Source organism: Equus caballus, chromosome 1 (assembly GCF_041296265.1).
Source record: "Equus caballus isolate H_3958 breed thoroughbred chromosome 1, TB-T2T, whole genome shotgun sequence".
NCBI classification, from domain to species: Eukaryota; Metazoa; Chordata; class Mammalia; order Perissodactyla; family Equidae; genus Equus; species Equus caballus.
In genome coordinates this window covers 169,004,012-169,020,146 of record NC_091684.1, presented here as the reverse complement: position 1 = coordinate 169,020,146, position 16,135 = coordinate 169,004,012, and the positions used below count along the sequence as shown (strand labels likewise).

The 16,135-nt window shown below is 34.9% G+C and overlaps 1 protein-coding gene and 1 pseudogene across 1 annotated transcript; one reads left to right on the top strand and one right to left on the bottom strand.

Annotated features, from left to right (window-relative positions):
• Positions 448-1,150, top strand: OR4K76P (olfactory receptor family 4 subfamily K member 76, pseudogene; annotated as a pseudogene).
• OR4F87 (olfactory receptor family 4 subfamily F member 87) lies at positions 13,673-14,611 on the bottom strand. Its single transcript, NM_001391584.1, has one exon. It carries the CDS (start codon positions 14,609-14,611, stop codon positions 13,673-13,675), a length of 939 nt encoding a protein of 312 aa, NP_001378513.1.
• Between the last annotated feature and the right edge of the window lie 1,524 nt (positions 14,612-16,135).

The following is a 16,135-nucleotide window of genomic DNA, read 5'->3' as shown; positions in this document are numbered from 1 at the left end:
CTGACTAACTAACCCAGATGGATTTGCACCCTCCAGGAGATCCACATGTTCTGTAGATTTTATAGTGCCTGCTTGTGTATATATCTCCTAGCAACAATAAGATGATAATTTCATTCTTTTGAATTCCTTGGGAATATGATGACCCCCAAACGGAGAGTCTGTTCTGATAGCCATCATCAATGAAAACTGAAAGATCTAGTGTGGTGACTCAACTCCCAGTCTGTAATACCAGAAGATCAATATTTCTAACCCCCTCCCCTATAACCCACCGGCCTCTATAAGGACTTCAAGATTCTGTGCCCTCTTAAGGTGGTTCTTTTGAACATTTGTTAGCCATCTTCCATCTTGCTAGCAAGCTGTAATAAAATGCCCTTTCTCTGTCACCATCTTGCCTTTTGACAATTGGCTTTTGTCTTGCGGCGAGCAGATGGTGCGCTTTGTGTGGTAGCAACCACTCCTAAAACGATTACAGACTTTCTCAGGGAGAACAAGAATACTTCCTTTAGAGGCTGTATGTACCAGATTCTCTTCATGAATTTTGTTGGAGGGAGTGAGATGGTGCTATTGATGGTAATGACCTGTGACTTCTATGTGGCCATCGGCAAGCCACTCCCCTATTCAAGCATTATGAGCCTGCAAAAATACGTTGGGCTGGTGGTGACTTCCTGAACGATTGGCTTTGTTCATGCCATGAGTCAAATAGTTGCAATTGTGCAATTGCCCTTCTTTGGCCCCAGGGAAATTGACAGCTTCTTCTGTGATATATCACTGGTAACCAAGCTTGCTTGCATAGATTCCTATAACTTGGACATATTAGTGAATACTGATAGTGGGATTCTGGCCATGACCTGCTTTGTACTGTTGGTGATATCCTACACATACATTCTTCTCACTCTCTGCCAAAGCTCTAAAACAGGAGCATATAAGGCCCTCTTCACCTGTATTGCCCACATCACAATGGTGTTCTCTTCTTTGGGTCTTGTATCTTCATCTATGTGTGGCCACTCAGCGTCACCTGGATGGATAACTTTTTGCTGTGGTTTACTCTATTACTGCACCTCTCCTAAATCCAGTCATTTATACCTTGAGAAATAAAGAGATTAAAAATGCAATGAAGAGATTCAGAAGCTACTACATGCATCCCGAGGGAAATATCTAATGCCCAGAAATCTCACTGTAAGCACTTCAAATTGATGTTGTAAAACAGGTTGAAAATTCTAGGTATTGTCAGGGATCAGAATTGGCCACCCCAAAATGTGTGTCTTTTGGCATTAGGTTTATTTTGGGCTGTTTACTTTTAGGAAACTGTGGACAAGGGAGAAGCTCTGAAAAGTAGAAGCTAATCTTTGTGAGAGACATTTACATTGTAAGAGAAATTTCCATTTGTAAAATGGTCTCCCTCTTTGTACCAGGAAGAAGGGGTAAATGACCTTATCTCTAAAAGCTGTTACCTATGCTGAAGGCAAGTATTTAAATCTGCATAATAACATTACTTTTGTTTACTTTGCTTTTCTGGTAATCTCCCATAACTGACCCCCAACATCTTCCTTTGTCTTTAGCTGAAGAGGATATTTAAACTGGCAGCTTGGCCATTTTGGTGAGTTGCTCAGCATTCCTGGGTTTCTTCTATGTATATGTTATTAAACTTGTTTGATTTTTATACTGTTATTCTGTCTCATGCCAATTTAATTTGTAGCCCAGCCAGAAGGACATAGAATGGATATAGGAACTCTCTTCCTCCTCTACAGTTTGGTAACTTAGACAGGATAAAATTTCACTGGCTGGACACTGCTCGCTCCTGGACTCCAGCAGCTGAGAGATCCTGGACCCCTGACAGGAGCCAACGGAAGCTAAGAGTTCTTATCATGTCCATCTCCTGGATCTCTGGCTGTAGGGTTCAGTGGAAGCAAGAGTGGTAAGTTTTTTTCATTTTTTGAATTTAGATAAGCAGGAGAAAATATTGGTGAAGCTAACTTCTTGGACTTAGATACTCTAGGAAATTTGGTTGAGTACTCATTAGTTTATTGATCTTTTTCCTTCCAGTGATGGTCTTAATTTCTTAGTCTCTATCTTTGTGTCATTTGCCATAAAAAGGAAAAAGTATAGGGCAAGATTCAGGCATCTCTATAAGCCTGTTCTCTGGGCTGATCCCGCAGTCCATGAGTTATGAAGTTTTTTCTTTTATCTTGTTCTATTTCTTGAGAGCTTGGCTTTGTGACCTTCCTGGTCTCTATCATCCAGAAGATGCGTGTACCGGCATGCATCTTGGCAGTCAGTCAATTAGACTGGGGTCCTGGGATGCACTTTCTTTGTCCAGCTATGTCAGATCTCAGGGGAGTTTGTCATAAGGAGTCCCAGTTGCTTTCATAAGGGACCTTTGTCATCTCAACCTTCACTGCTTGTTCACTCTGCCTGTGCAACCAAAGCCTTTGCTTTCTCAGACTATTTTTTGGACTGAATTTTCTGGATCTTGAGAGGGCTGCTTTTGCACTCTGTTTATGTGACACCTCTTGCATCCATGGTTAAGCTTATTGGTTGAGTCATTGTTAAGATCCTACTCATCAATGTGGCCAGATGATGGATCATTTAAATTGGGAAAACTTCTAAATTGGGGAAAAAAGTTTGTGAGAGCTCTCATCATAATTGTGTTATTTGCGCCTTTGAAAAGGCCAAATTAAAAAAAGGAAATACAAAAAAAAAAAAATAATGGCTAGCCTTAAGACCCTGACTCAAGTTACAATTAAATTGAGAAAATACAAAAGTATAAATTTTCATAAGATTATAAAGGTTGGGATGTTTGAGATAATTTTATATAAAGAGGTTGTATCAACCTTCATGAGTAAATTTTAAAATATCTTGCTGGCAATGCTTTCCCTATCCAAAATTATAAGACAAGACCTATATTTAAGTTCTAATGAAAGCTATGATAAGAGGTATAAGAGTTGATGGAATTCACATAAAATTTTATAGCAAAATTAGTATATTTATGGACTTTTACATGAAGTGATTTTTTCTTTTATGCCTGATTGCATTATAGGTTGTATTGTGGGGATAGACATTGTGTCTCACTGGGAAAAGGGAACATTTCCCCTGCCCAATTTTAAGACAGCACATAAGTGTACCCTTCAGACAGTGTTATTAAGCGTGCTAAAGGGAAGACAATAGGGTTTCCTGAGCCTAAACAATAATAGATAAAATCTAGAGGTTAGTATTATTTGCTAATAAAAAGCATAATAAAAGCCACTCCCTCAAGGCAAATTGGTCTCGGTTTAAAGTGTACACTTATAAAGAGGGCCTTTGTTAAATGCTTTCTGCAGACTTATAGAGGTATAGTACATTGTCCCAAAGTTTTAAAACAATAGCTATAAAGTCTTTGTGTATGTGTATCTACATGTATGTTATGTATGTGTGATATTTTACCTCCAGATGGTATGGCTAAAAATCAAGAGCTCTGTTTAACTGGCTCCAAGAAAGTACTTACATTATGTCTAAATGCAATAGAAACTAACCCAGACGTCTTTCAAGTTAACATGATATGAACTAATCTTTGGTAAATGAAAACTCATTTAAGATTGTTGGTTTAATGAAAATGGACATGTCCCCTGAGTTATTAACATTGTATATGATGCAGACATGAGGACTGGGTTTATTAGTTAAATAAGCTCATGTTATCCCTGTTATAAATTTGTCAGCATAATAACTTAATGATAGCTGACATTTTCTGATGTCTCAAAGTCTTTATAGGCAATATAAATAATTATGGAAACAGGTAAACTAAGTAGAAGTGGAAAAGATAAAGAGTGTTAGGTGAACTTTTTAAAAATAATTATGCTATGATGTGTATTTAAAATAACTTCCAAAATCTCTTGGCAACTTGAAACTTTGAAGTTGTGCCAGGTCATTTTAAATGACAAAAATTCATTGAGTTTAGGTCATTTTCAAATAAGATAAAATATTAGAAATTAATTATTACATATGTCTATCTACTTTTGAGTTCTTATTACAGAAAAACTAAAAGGTGTTTTGGGTCTATTGGTAAACATGTCTTGTGTTTTATTAAAAGATTGACTATGGTGAATTTAAATAGTCTTTTGTCATTAAAAAAATTACTAAAAGTTTCAAATTATAAATAAAATTTTCTTTCTTTCTTCCACAATTGTAAGTTACGGGACTTGAAGTTTAGTTGTAAGAATTGACAATAAATGTCCTAAAAAAATATATAGCCCCTAGGCAGTTTGTATTTCTCTTAATATGGGAACAAAATATAACAAAATGGCAGAATAACTTATGATCCTTGAATCCCTAATCTACGTCATTTTGTTATATGTATTAATTTAAATGCTTTTTTTATTATTCCCAAATAATGAATAGGAAAATGAGACTCAGAAGTATAAAGTTTCTCAAGATAACAAAGCCGTATTTTTTCTTCACTTAAGGATACAAAGACCAACTTGATTTCTAAGACTGTTCATTTATTAAAGGACACTACATAATACCATATAAAATTATTTCTTGCAAAGAAAGTAAAGATTAAATTATGTCAAGAATGAAATACTTGAGTATCTCTATTAACATAACAAAATTAAAAAATGTATATTGGAAATAGCATAATTTGCTATCTAATTTGATCATGCAGTGTAAATTGGGAATGAGGAAAAGATCACCTAAGGACAGGCTTGTTCACGGTTAGTACTAAAGGATTAACAGTCAACCATTCGGCTGTCTCTGTCTTGGACTGTAGCCTCAATTCATTCTCAGGGGTATACCCACTCAGTCACTGCATTATCATCACTGTATGTTTAAGCAATTTATTTCCTACCCAGAATGTTGAGTATCTTTCTCTCTGTCTGTCCTTATAAGATAAACCTGAGTGTTAAAGATTATTTGAATGGATTTCCTAATATTCTGAAAGTAGAAGGGCATGCAAATGAACAATGCAGCTTATATTATCCTGTAATATAATTCGCCACAACAAAATCCAAGTAGTATGTGTTCTTGAATAAAACATTTTAGCCAATTTCTGTCATGCTATCCTATCAGATAGGCAAACTCTCCTTAATTCTCACTGATTTCTATTAAAATCATCTTTACAGACATTAATCTAGAGAACTTGTAGTTATGGACATTCTCTTGCAAAACTCAAATAGCCAAAAAGTCAGTATTAATTTCCAGTTTAATGAAAATATCTGGTGGAATCACTCCTTTCTTAGGCACCAAGACCTCTCACCCAGCAGAGCTCAAAGTGGTGGAGACAGGAGGCAAAAATTTTGTGAGTTGGTTATTAGGTATAACCGTAGTAAGATCTACTGCCACTTCCACATCTTGATGCCCAAATTCAGAGAATGGAGATCTCATGTTCTAAAAGAGTCATACAGGAATATTCAGTATGCCATTCTACCATTCCATGAAGCCAGCTATTTATGGGCAATCATGTATGTGTTAAGATCAGTGAATTCCATGGTCATGATCCCACTGCTGTACTCCTTTTGCTGTATAGTACATTCCTTGAACAGATGCAATGTTGTTCAGAATACCATGGTTGTGAAAGAATTTCTTAAATCCACGGATGGTAGTGCAAGCTGGAATATCATAGTTAGGCAAAACGCATATCTAGAATACAGGTTCATTCCAATGAGGTCAAAATTCTGCTTCCTCCATGATAGAAAGGCCTCAATATAATCAACCTGCCTCCAGGTGGCTGGCTGATCCCCATGGTAATCTGCACCGTATTAGTGGCTCAGTATTAAAGAGGCTTATCAGTACTGAAAGCCAGTCAGCTTTGTGAGGAATTCTATGTTGTTAAGCAACATATGATCTCTGACCCTGGTCATTTGGTATAGGAACCCATTCAGCAAGCACAAAGGTGGCTGGGAAAAGAGGTTAACATACACAAAATTTGTCATTTGTGTACCGGATTAGTAAAGTTTCCTCTGTAGTGAATGCTGTATGGTGTGCATTCACTTGAGACACCTATATTTTAATAATCTGTGCCCATTCTGAGAGATCTATCACCAGCATTCTTCCCCAGGAATTCTTTCTCACCAGGCTTTCCATTCTAGTCTTTCTAATCCCTGACCATGTAACCACACCATTAGTAACTGTTCCTAAATCAATATATATCCATGCTTCTAGCCAGACAAAGTTGATAACCAAATGCACAACTTACATTTCTGCCCACATGAAGAATTTCTCCTCACCACTGTCTTTTGGGGCCATAACCATAATAACAAACATAACTAATATCTAACCATAATACTTCACTAAATTGGGTCTCTAAAGCTTCAGACTTTCACTTCTAGCTGCGGCCAACATATTATGCAAAACCATCTGTATATTCAGGCTCAAAGTTTACATTTTCAGTCCATTGGTTATAAGGAATTCCTCAAGTAGCCTTTGATGTACATTGAAGGAAAGAAGGCAATCGGGGATTCATAGCTGTTAAAGGAGTTTAGTCGTAAGCTAATGCAACTTCTAAACAACCCTGAACCTTCTCAGCCTGATCTCTTAGGTACAATTTCCACGTGATGACTTAATGCTATTTTTGTGTCTGAATTTTATGCATTGAAGAGTGAGATAGCATCAAGTTCTTGATGGGTAGAAAGAAAAACACACTAATAATTGTGGCCCAAGTTTAAGTATTTAATATCTATCAGAGCCCAGTAGGATGATAACGATTGGACCCCCAGAAATTTTATTGAGGTGATTTATCTCCCACTACCTGGTTCAGATATGTCCAACGCATGCAAAATACTTGCTTTTTTCTCATCATTGGGTACAATCATAATTATCACATTAATGGAGGGGATCAAATGATGTTTTGTGGATATCAAGATGATCAAGATTTCTGCAGAATATATTATGACAAATGGATGAATTTTATGATTTATGAATTATGTCTCCATAATAAAGATCATATAAATATATATATAAATATATACGTAGCCTTTTAAATACTTTCAAGTCTGTTAACTATACAAATAAGAGATGTAAATTCAAGTTAATAAATACAAGTATAAGGATACCTCCATGAGGCAATCACAAGTTTGTTTACATATTATATTAAGTTAATATCAAAGCAACTCTCAATGGAATACTAAAAAAAAATATTTGGCAAAATAAAAGATATCCATTTTTCTCCTACCTGGTTCCACATAGTAACGCAGGGGTAGATTGTGTGATTATTTTGTAAATCATGATTGTTATGATTATTCAGAGGAAAAAAGAAAATCTTCACTCAGATTCCTTCCACTCCTTTAATTTCTTTCCTTCTCCTCCTCTCTTTTATGGCTCTGTGCTGGTCATATTTTGTTTAAAGTATCAAACTTAGGGCATAGAATCTGAAGTTCACTCAAGGAAATTAAGGAAAATGGAATCATACTGCATAAGAAACCCTTGAAAGAATTCAGAATTGCTTAGCCTAAAGTAGAAAAGGAGTGTAGAATATATTGATGGAGGTGGGGGAAGTTATAACTAAGATTCTTTCCCCTAACTCCTATGCAGTGGTGCAGAGTTTCTGACCAGGAGGTAAGACAGGCTTTAAAGACAAAAAGCTCTGCAGCTCTGTCTGAGGTGAGTGACTTCATTTGGAACACAGTGTGAAGAATTCCATGACTAAGGATATTGTCAAAAAATATGAATATTTCAGTGGAGAGCACTAGAGGGTGTTGGAATTTCCATGATACTGGCAGCCAAGAGCAAAACAGCAGAGAAGCCCAAAAACTGACGGAGAGAACCAGCCAAGAAGAACTCTCCTGAGATTACACTCAATCCAGGGGTTCAGTAAGGCTGTTTGCATGTGCTAGCCTGCACCCACGCAGGAGTAAGTAACAAGGCAGACTTGAAAGCATCTCCTAAGCCACAAATAGATACAATGAAGGGTGAAGGCTGATGGGAACAGAGACAAAGGCAAAACCTCTGAACAAACACTGCCTGAAAAATAAGCTACTCTGATCCAGGAAAAACTTCTTGTAAGCCAGCATTGAAAAAAAAAATTACACATATCTTTGGAAGTTTGGAAGACTGTGTGCATGTTTAATTCCAAATATGTTCCAATTCTTTTCTAAGCAATGCCCTTAATTTCACAAATTTCAGAAATTAAATTGTAATCCTGCAAAGTACAAAATTAAATTTTGTGGCTGAATTCAGCAAGATTACGTCTTCAGCACAATAAACAAGATTTTATTTAAGAGCCACCATAGAATTTTTCTGGTTCTCAGACTAGAGCTTGAAATGAAATTTAAAGGGCTGAGCTTGTCATTTTTTTTCTTTAAAGCCTTCACAAGAATCCATTACACATCACACTCCTTAAGAATCATTAGTAACAAAATGGTCAAGTACAATAGTCACTTGCTTCAGTTGCTACTTTAATGCAATCAACACAGTGCTTTATGATGCCACTACTTGCTGGTAATGGAATTACTAGCATTCCATTTCATGTTGGCAAAGAGCTCAGCACTGTATACATTCACGGGGACAAGACCAAGAGATTTCCAAAATCCCATATTTGAGGATCTGTTTCCTGGGACCAATTCTGTTACAGATTTCTGAATTAGTCTGGAGACAGAGACATTTTTTATTTTAATGAAATAATATCATTTAGAGATAGTTAACTAGGTATGGAAGAACTAAAAATAAGAAACTTTTTAAAACACTAAGAAATTATTTAGAAAGCAACTGAAGAAATAAAGTACCAGCTCTGAGGCTGGAGGAATAAAGGGTTTGGCATTATTAAAACTTAGAAGCTTAGAGAAAGACCCCATGGACATGAAACTCAGACCTATGAAAAGAGGGTAGTGGCTGGTGCTAGTACTTTTGAGAAGAAGCATGACTTCTCTAAGCCAATTTCTGTAAAACGCCACCTCATTCTCATGATATGTTAAGGAGAAATTGCATAATTTCTGTAAAATGCCTAACAGTGTCTTACACATAAGCTCCCAAAGGCTATCCATTATTTTCAGGATAAAATTCAAAATGTGATGTTTTCGAAGATCTAAGGACCTTGAATAATGTAGATTCTGTCTGCCAGCCACATCTCATACCACCTTCCTTCTCATCGTCTGATTCCCCAGACCATGAATGAAAAAAAAATCAGATGCTAAAATTCTACAAATATATAGTATATTCCCAGAGAACAGATCTATTTATAATTTACTATTTACTCATTTACCTATTGTAGGCAACGGTTTCTTTAAATGACATCAAAAGCATAATCAAGAAAAGAAAAAATAGATAAATTGGACTTCATCAAAACTAAAAACTTTTATGTGTCAAAGGATATGGACAAAAAAGTGAAAATAAAACCTACAGATGAGAGAAAATATTTCTAAGTCATATATCTGATAAAGATCTTTTAGTGGGTTGTGTGGTGCCCTCAAAATGTATGTCTATATACTAAAGCCTAAAACTGTTAATGTGACCTTCTTTGGAAAAAGGATCTTTGCAAATGTAATAAGGATCTTGAGAGGAGATCACGCTGGAGAACCTGGATGGGCCCTAAATCCAATAAGAAGTGAGATAATAAGAAACAGAAGAGAAGACAAGAATACAGAGGAGACAGCCATGTGAAAATGGAGGTAGATACTGGAATTATATAAATACAAGCCAAGAAACATCTGGAACCACCAGCAAATGGAAGTGACAATGAAGAATTCTCCCCTAGATCCTTAGGAGGGAGCATAACCTTGCCAAGACTAAGAGTTAAGATTACTAGCCTCCAAAACTGCGAGAGAATAAATGTCTATTTTACACCATAAGGTGTGTGGCAATTTATTATGGTAGCCTTAGAAAAATAATACAGGTCCAGTATGCAAAATGTATTAAAAAACTCAACAGTAAAAAGACAAACAACCTTTTTATTCGAATACATGTTTCTTTCAAGAATATATGTAAGTGGTTAACAAAAAGCACATAAAAAGATTTTCAACATCATTAATTATTAGAGGAATGCCAATTAAAACCGTAATGAGATATCACTTTACACCCATTATATTGGCCATAATAAAAAATAATAAAATAAATTAACAAGTGTTGGTGAGGATATGGATAAACTGAATTCCTCACACACTGTTAGTGGGGATAAAAATGGTGCACCCACTGTGGAAAACATCTTGAAAGTTCCCCAAAATGTTGAACATCAAGTTACCACGTGACCCGTAGTTCAACTTAAGAGAATTGAAAACAGGTATTCAAACAAAAAATTGTGCATAAATTATTGTAGAAGAAGCATTCACAATAGGCAAAACGTAGAGACAATACAAAGGTCCATCCTCTGATGAATGGATAAACAAAATGTGGTGTATCCATACAGTAGAATATTACTCAGCTGTGAAATAAATGAAATTCTGATACATGGTACAATATGGATGAACCTTGAAAATATTATTATGCTAAGTGAAAGAAGCCAGATACACAAAAGGCCACATAATGCAAGATTCTATTCATACAAAATGTCCAGGATGGTCAAATTCATAAAGACAGAAAGTGGATTAGTGATTGCCAGGAGATGGGAGGAGAAGGGAATTGGGATTAACTGCTAATAGGTATGAGGTTTCTTTCGGGTGAAGGAAATGTTTTGAAAAATAGAAAAGATAAAGTGCTGCATGACCAAAAGTTATAAAGGGCCAGAAATACAATTTCATACCACAGACTAATTTTCTCTATTTATTTGTTTTGTTGTTACATAAAAGGAAAAAATAAAATTAAGTACATTAGAAATATTAAAAGATTTCAATTGATTTCCAATTGTGCAATTTTTAAAAATCTTCAGTATCAAGCACAAGGTGCTTTGAAAAATTCATTTATTATGTAAGCTTTCACTGACTGCCTACTGAAAACACCCAACTGTATACCAGATACCGAGTCAAGTTCTGGCATAAAACCCTCACTTACCTCCAGGTGTCCTCTGTAGTGAAGGAATCAGATAGTAAATAACCAATGGCTGGTGTGTGCAGTTACACACACACTTGAAAAATTGAATTATCTAGTATTGGGGTGCAAAATCTGATATATACCCACACACCGAGAATGTCTAGCTTAGTATAATTATATTATTTAAAAAAATTTATTTTCACTTATTATATTTTCCATTTGACCTGTCTTAGATTGAACTTGGTTTATCAATACCTGTTAATAAATCCGTCCTATTTTGTTTATTATTTTGCTTTGTTTTGTGCTATTATTAACATGTCTTTCACAATAGTGTCTCTGATTTGCTTTTTAAAATTATTTTTGCATTGTTTTGATATAAAATTTTAACTTGATTTAGTGTTTATCTTTCTATAATGAGCTCAGTTTCATCACTTAAAAAAATTGCATGCTTCCAAAATTATTTGGATTGCCAATCCTATTGTATTTTCTGACTCCTATCTATTGCTGATGAAAAAATGAACACACTTGTCTACTTTTTTGTTTCTCTGTCTATTCCCCATTAAAATGTTTAATTTATCAGAGACTTAACACTTCCATACTATTCTTTCATGTGTAGCCTTACTTTTGTTTAAGTTCTAAATCTATGAAACAATGCATTAAGTTCTAAGCACCAGTATTGCTGAAGAGTCCGCAAATAGCTCATGATTGGATGGACCTCATCCTCTAGAAGATTCATCAGGAAGTGCTTATATGTACAACATTTGACAAAAGCTCATATACTTAAAATCATTTTTATTTAATCCTGATACGCTTGAAGGATGGATTGACTGTACATTAAATTTCATCTCACATTTTATTTCTTTGAGTCTTTTGAAAATGTGGTTCCATTGTTTTCTTTCTGTGTATATGAGTATGAAAAAGAGGTCAGTCTGATTTTCTCTCTATTTAGATTACCTGGGTTTCTTATAGGAGGCTCAGAAGATACTATATTTTAAATATCTACTAATTTTACTAGGATATGTCTTGGAACTAACTACCAGGGGTCAATTTTCCCAAGTCACTATAAGCTGTTGCATTATGTAGATTCTGGTCTTTTATTTCTGGAACATTAATAAGAGTTTGAAATACTAATTCTATCGTGTTTCCTCATTTTCAAATTATACAAATATTAAGTGTCATTTGTCTGATTCTATATAACTTTCTCTCTGAAACTTTTATACTTTTGACTTTAATTAGGTTTCATTTTCTTGGTTCTTTTCGTCTTTATTCCTTATATCCTTCATTGTAATTTTGGCCATTCTATTTTCCTTTGTGTACATAGCAGTTTATTCTTCATTTCTGAAATGATATTGCCTTGTTCAAATTTTCCTCTGAGTTTAAGTTAGCTCTTATATTTTGCTTCCATGTTTTTAGTCATTTCCATCCAGAAATTTTGAATCTCTGATTAGGATGTTCTTTTATATCCTGAATTACAAGTTTAATGACATTTCATTTATGATGGAATATTATGATTTGTTGTTCACTCCTTCATGGATAGAATCAGTGTCAACTTAGGTCCAGATTCCAACAGAAACAGATTTTAACAGAACATTAAACTGATATTCCAGGTTGCCTCATAATAAAAATAAATTTTCTCATGAAATTTTAAAAATGGGAAATTTTGCCTAAAAAGATTTGATTCAATATGTTTAGCTTCAGAAGGAATACTTAAAACTAGAAAATATAATCATTTTTATTTTCAAACATGAAAGGGGGGCAAACTCCAGAAAACATTCTATTCTGCAAAATTCCAGATTACAAATGAGGAATACCATAGGAAATATGTAGAGAAATAAATTCCATCTCAATATAAGAATACAATTTCAAGAAGCAATGCTTTCCAAAAGATATTGTGTTGCTTTATGTGGTTGTGAGTTCCCTGAAAGTCTAAAAACAGAGGCTTGATGCTTGAATGTAGAGTGGCGCTCAGTGCTGCAACGGATCCATAGTTGGAGAGATTAAATCTGAGTTCTTTCTCTTTAATTTAGCATTTTTCAATCCAGCCTAGTTCTACTCTCTTTGGCTGAATATTACTACCAAATTCATACCATTCTACTGTCAGTACACATTTAAAAGGAGTAGTTAAAAGCAAAATTAAAAAAGAAGACCTAATTTTACCCTCTTAATGACAACATAGTAAAATGACACTCAAAATACTAATAATTGTTTAGCTATTTATTTGTGCATTTTATTGTTTTCTGCATATGTGAATAGCAGACAATATTTAATCTTATAAAGAAATTAATTTTTTTCAGAAATTATAGTCATGTAACTGAGCACATCTATTAACAAAAGTAACAGAGTAAAGGAAGGAAAAGAAGCAATAGAAGTCCTGAATCAATACAGAAAGCTATCCTGCGTTGCTCGGGCAAAAATACTCAGGACAAAATAATCATTCTCTTTATATGAGAATTTTTCAACCCAGTTACAGACGAAAATATCAAAATACACCAGTGGATCTGCAAATAAGGACTGTGACCTGGAATTCATAAAAAAAAAAATAATAGTCTATGGACTATGCAAAATGTAGATCACACAACACAAATTGTATATCCTGTATTTTAGAAACTGAAAACCATGTAAAATAGCCTATAGGTAAAAAATTAAATATATAATCATTATTGGTTATTAACTTGGAATAAACCATCTAAGGTTTTTGAGCTGCTGAATTAAAGACAACAAATTATCTCAAGACAGTGCAATGTTTTAAACATTTGTGCATTCAATAGCACTTACACGTGGTACCACTTCTACTATTATGAGTTATTTAGGAGAACTTCCTCAAATTCAAGAGTTGAATACTCAGTCTCTTTATTGCCGTCCTCATGTCCTTGTTCCTCAGTGTATAGATGGCAGGATTCAGGATGGGTGTAATCATAAAGTCCAAAATGGCAAGAAACTTATCCACTGACACTGTGGGAAATGGCCACATGTAAACAAAGATGCATGGTCCAAAGAACAAAACCACCACAGTGATATGAGCTGACAGAGTAGAAAGGGCCTTGGATAAACCACCTGAAGATCGTTTCCATACAGTGACCAGGATAAAGACATAGGAGATAATCAATAAGAAAAAGGTGCCCATGGAAATGACCCCACTGTTGGCAGTAACCATGAATTCCATTCTGTAAGTGTCTGTGCAGGCAAGTTTAATAAATTGAGGTAGATCACAGTAAAAGCTATCTATCTCATTAGGACCACAAAAATGCAAATGAACGACAAAAGCTAACTGGGCCACTGAGTGAAGGAGGCCAATAACCCAGGCACCAGATACAAGCAAAATGCACACCCGTGGGTTCATGACAGTCAGGTAGTGGAGGGGTTTACATATGGCAATGTATCGATCCAGGGCCATGGTGATGAGCAGCACCATCTCAGATCCACCCAGGACGTGAAGGACAAATATCTGAACGGCACACCCCTGGAAGGATATGATTTTGTGCCCAGAGTACAAGTCAGAAATCATCTTAGGAACTGTTAAAGTAGAAAGATGCATATCAATAAATGAGAGATTGGCTAAAAGGAAGTACATGGGGGAATGTAAATGAGGATCAAAGGTCACTACAAACACAATTAGAAGGTTTCCCAGAACAATTATTACATAAAATGCTGTAGAGAAGGCAAGGAGGAAATGCTGCACTGGTCTAGAGGCAGAAAATCCCAGGAACACAAATTGAGACACTTCAGAGTAATTTGCTTCGTACATTGGCTTTGTCTGTGATCCCTAAAACCAAAAACAAAATAATAACAAAAGAACTTATAAAAAAGAAACAGACTTAAGATATTTTTATATCCGGTTTTAGAAGAGATATTCACTAACAACCATAAGGTTTTTTGAAAAATTCATGCAAGTTGTGCTTTCAGCTAATATGCTTAATGGGTATAACTAATATTCCTAATGAACATCTCCCATATGCTTGGCACCGTGTCAAGTTCTGAGGTAAAACACTGATCCTGACTTGAGGAGGTTACAGGCTAATGGTGGATCTAGACATTAAACACCTTTAAAAACAGATAGAACTCTGATAACTTATCTGAAGGAGAAGAACAGAGTGCTAGGAGAATGGTATGACTCATGATCATGGTGTTTCTTGACATTCTGCCAAATAAGGATTTACTCATGAAGAGTAAGTAGAATAGTCCAGACTTTGGAAACGCCATGTGCAAAGACCCTGAGACAGGAAGGTCAGTGGGGCAAAAGGATGAAAAATGCACATCAGGCTGGAGCAATAGGCCAGACAAGATGGAATCTTGGGTCTGTGATAAGAACTTTGCCTTATAGCCTAAGAGCAATAGAAAATTGTCAGTGATTTTATGAAGTGACTTGATTGTCTTTCTACTTTCAGTCACAAAATCTTCGATGTAAAGAATGGAATGAAAGGGCCCAAATAAACTTAGAGTGACCTCTCAGGAGACCACTGAAGAGTCGTATCTCATCAGCATGGACAGGGTGAACTATTCAACCAATGGTGTTGGCACAAGAGACACAACTCGGAGAGAAACAGATGTTTATCTCTCAACATAAACTCAGAGAAGTTTCAAGTAGACATTTAAACATTAATAAGAGAAACAAACTAAAAGAAAGTATAGAAATATTTGAATAAGCCTTAAGATGGAGAATTCATTCGAAGCATATCCCTTATTAACAAGTCAGGGAGGAAGTAATTGGCAGTATCCAAAATATTAAAATAAAAATTGTATCATATTATACATAGGTGAGCATAAAATTATAAATACTATAGTCACTATAAAAATAAAATTAAAAACACATTGTGGAAAATAGGTTTAAAATATCAGATAGATGACAGTTTTAATAAAAAATTATTTCTTTCAAATAGATAAAGAAAAAAGTGTGGTATACTGATTTTAAAATGAGCAAAACATGTAAAGACCATTGACAAAAGAAGAAATCTTAATAGTCAATAATCATATGCAAAGTAAAATACACATTAGTAATCCAAGAAATATAAATAAGATGGCCTTGGGGCACTATTTGTACCAACACATTTCAAAGCCTTAAAAAATTGATTGTAGTATTATTTATCATAGATGAGGCTGTGAGGTAATAGACAGTCTCATACAATGATAATACTAGTGAAAATTGATATACCTACTTGAGAATGCACATTTGAAATAAATATCAAAAGTCGAAATTTTCCACAACTTATGATGTTTCAGGAATATTTACTTAGTGTAATAACAATGGATAAGCTAAAAATTAAGCTAAAAG

What these genes read in the sequence shown, in the direction of transcription:
- OR4F87 (NM_001391584.1), bottom strand. Translation starts at nt 14,611, where the DNA reads ATGTACGAAGCAAATTACTCTGAAGTGTCTCAATTTGTGTTCCTGGGA.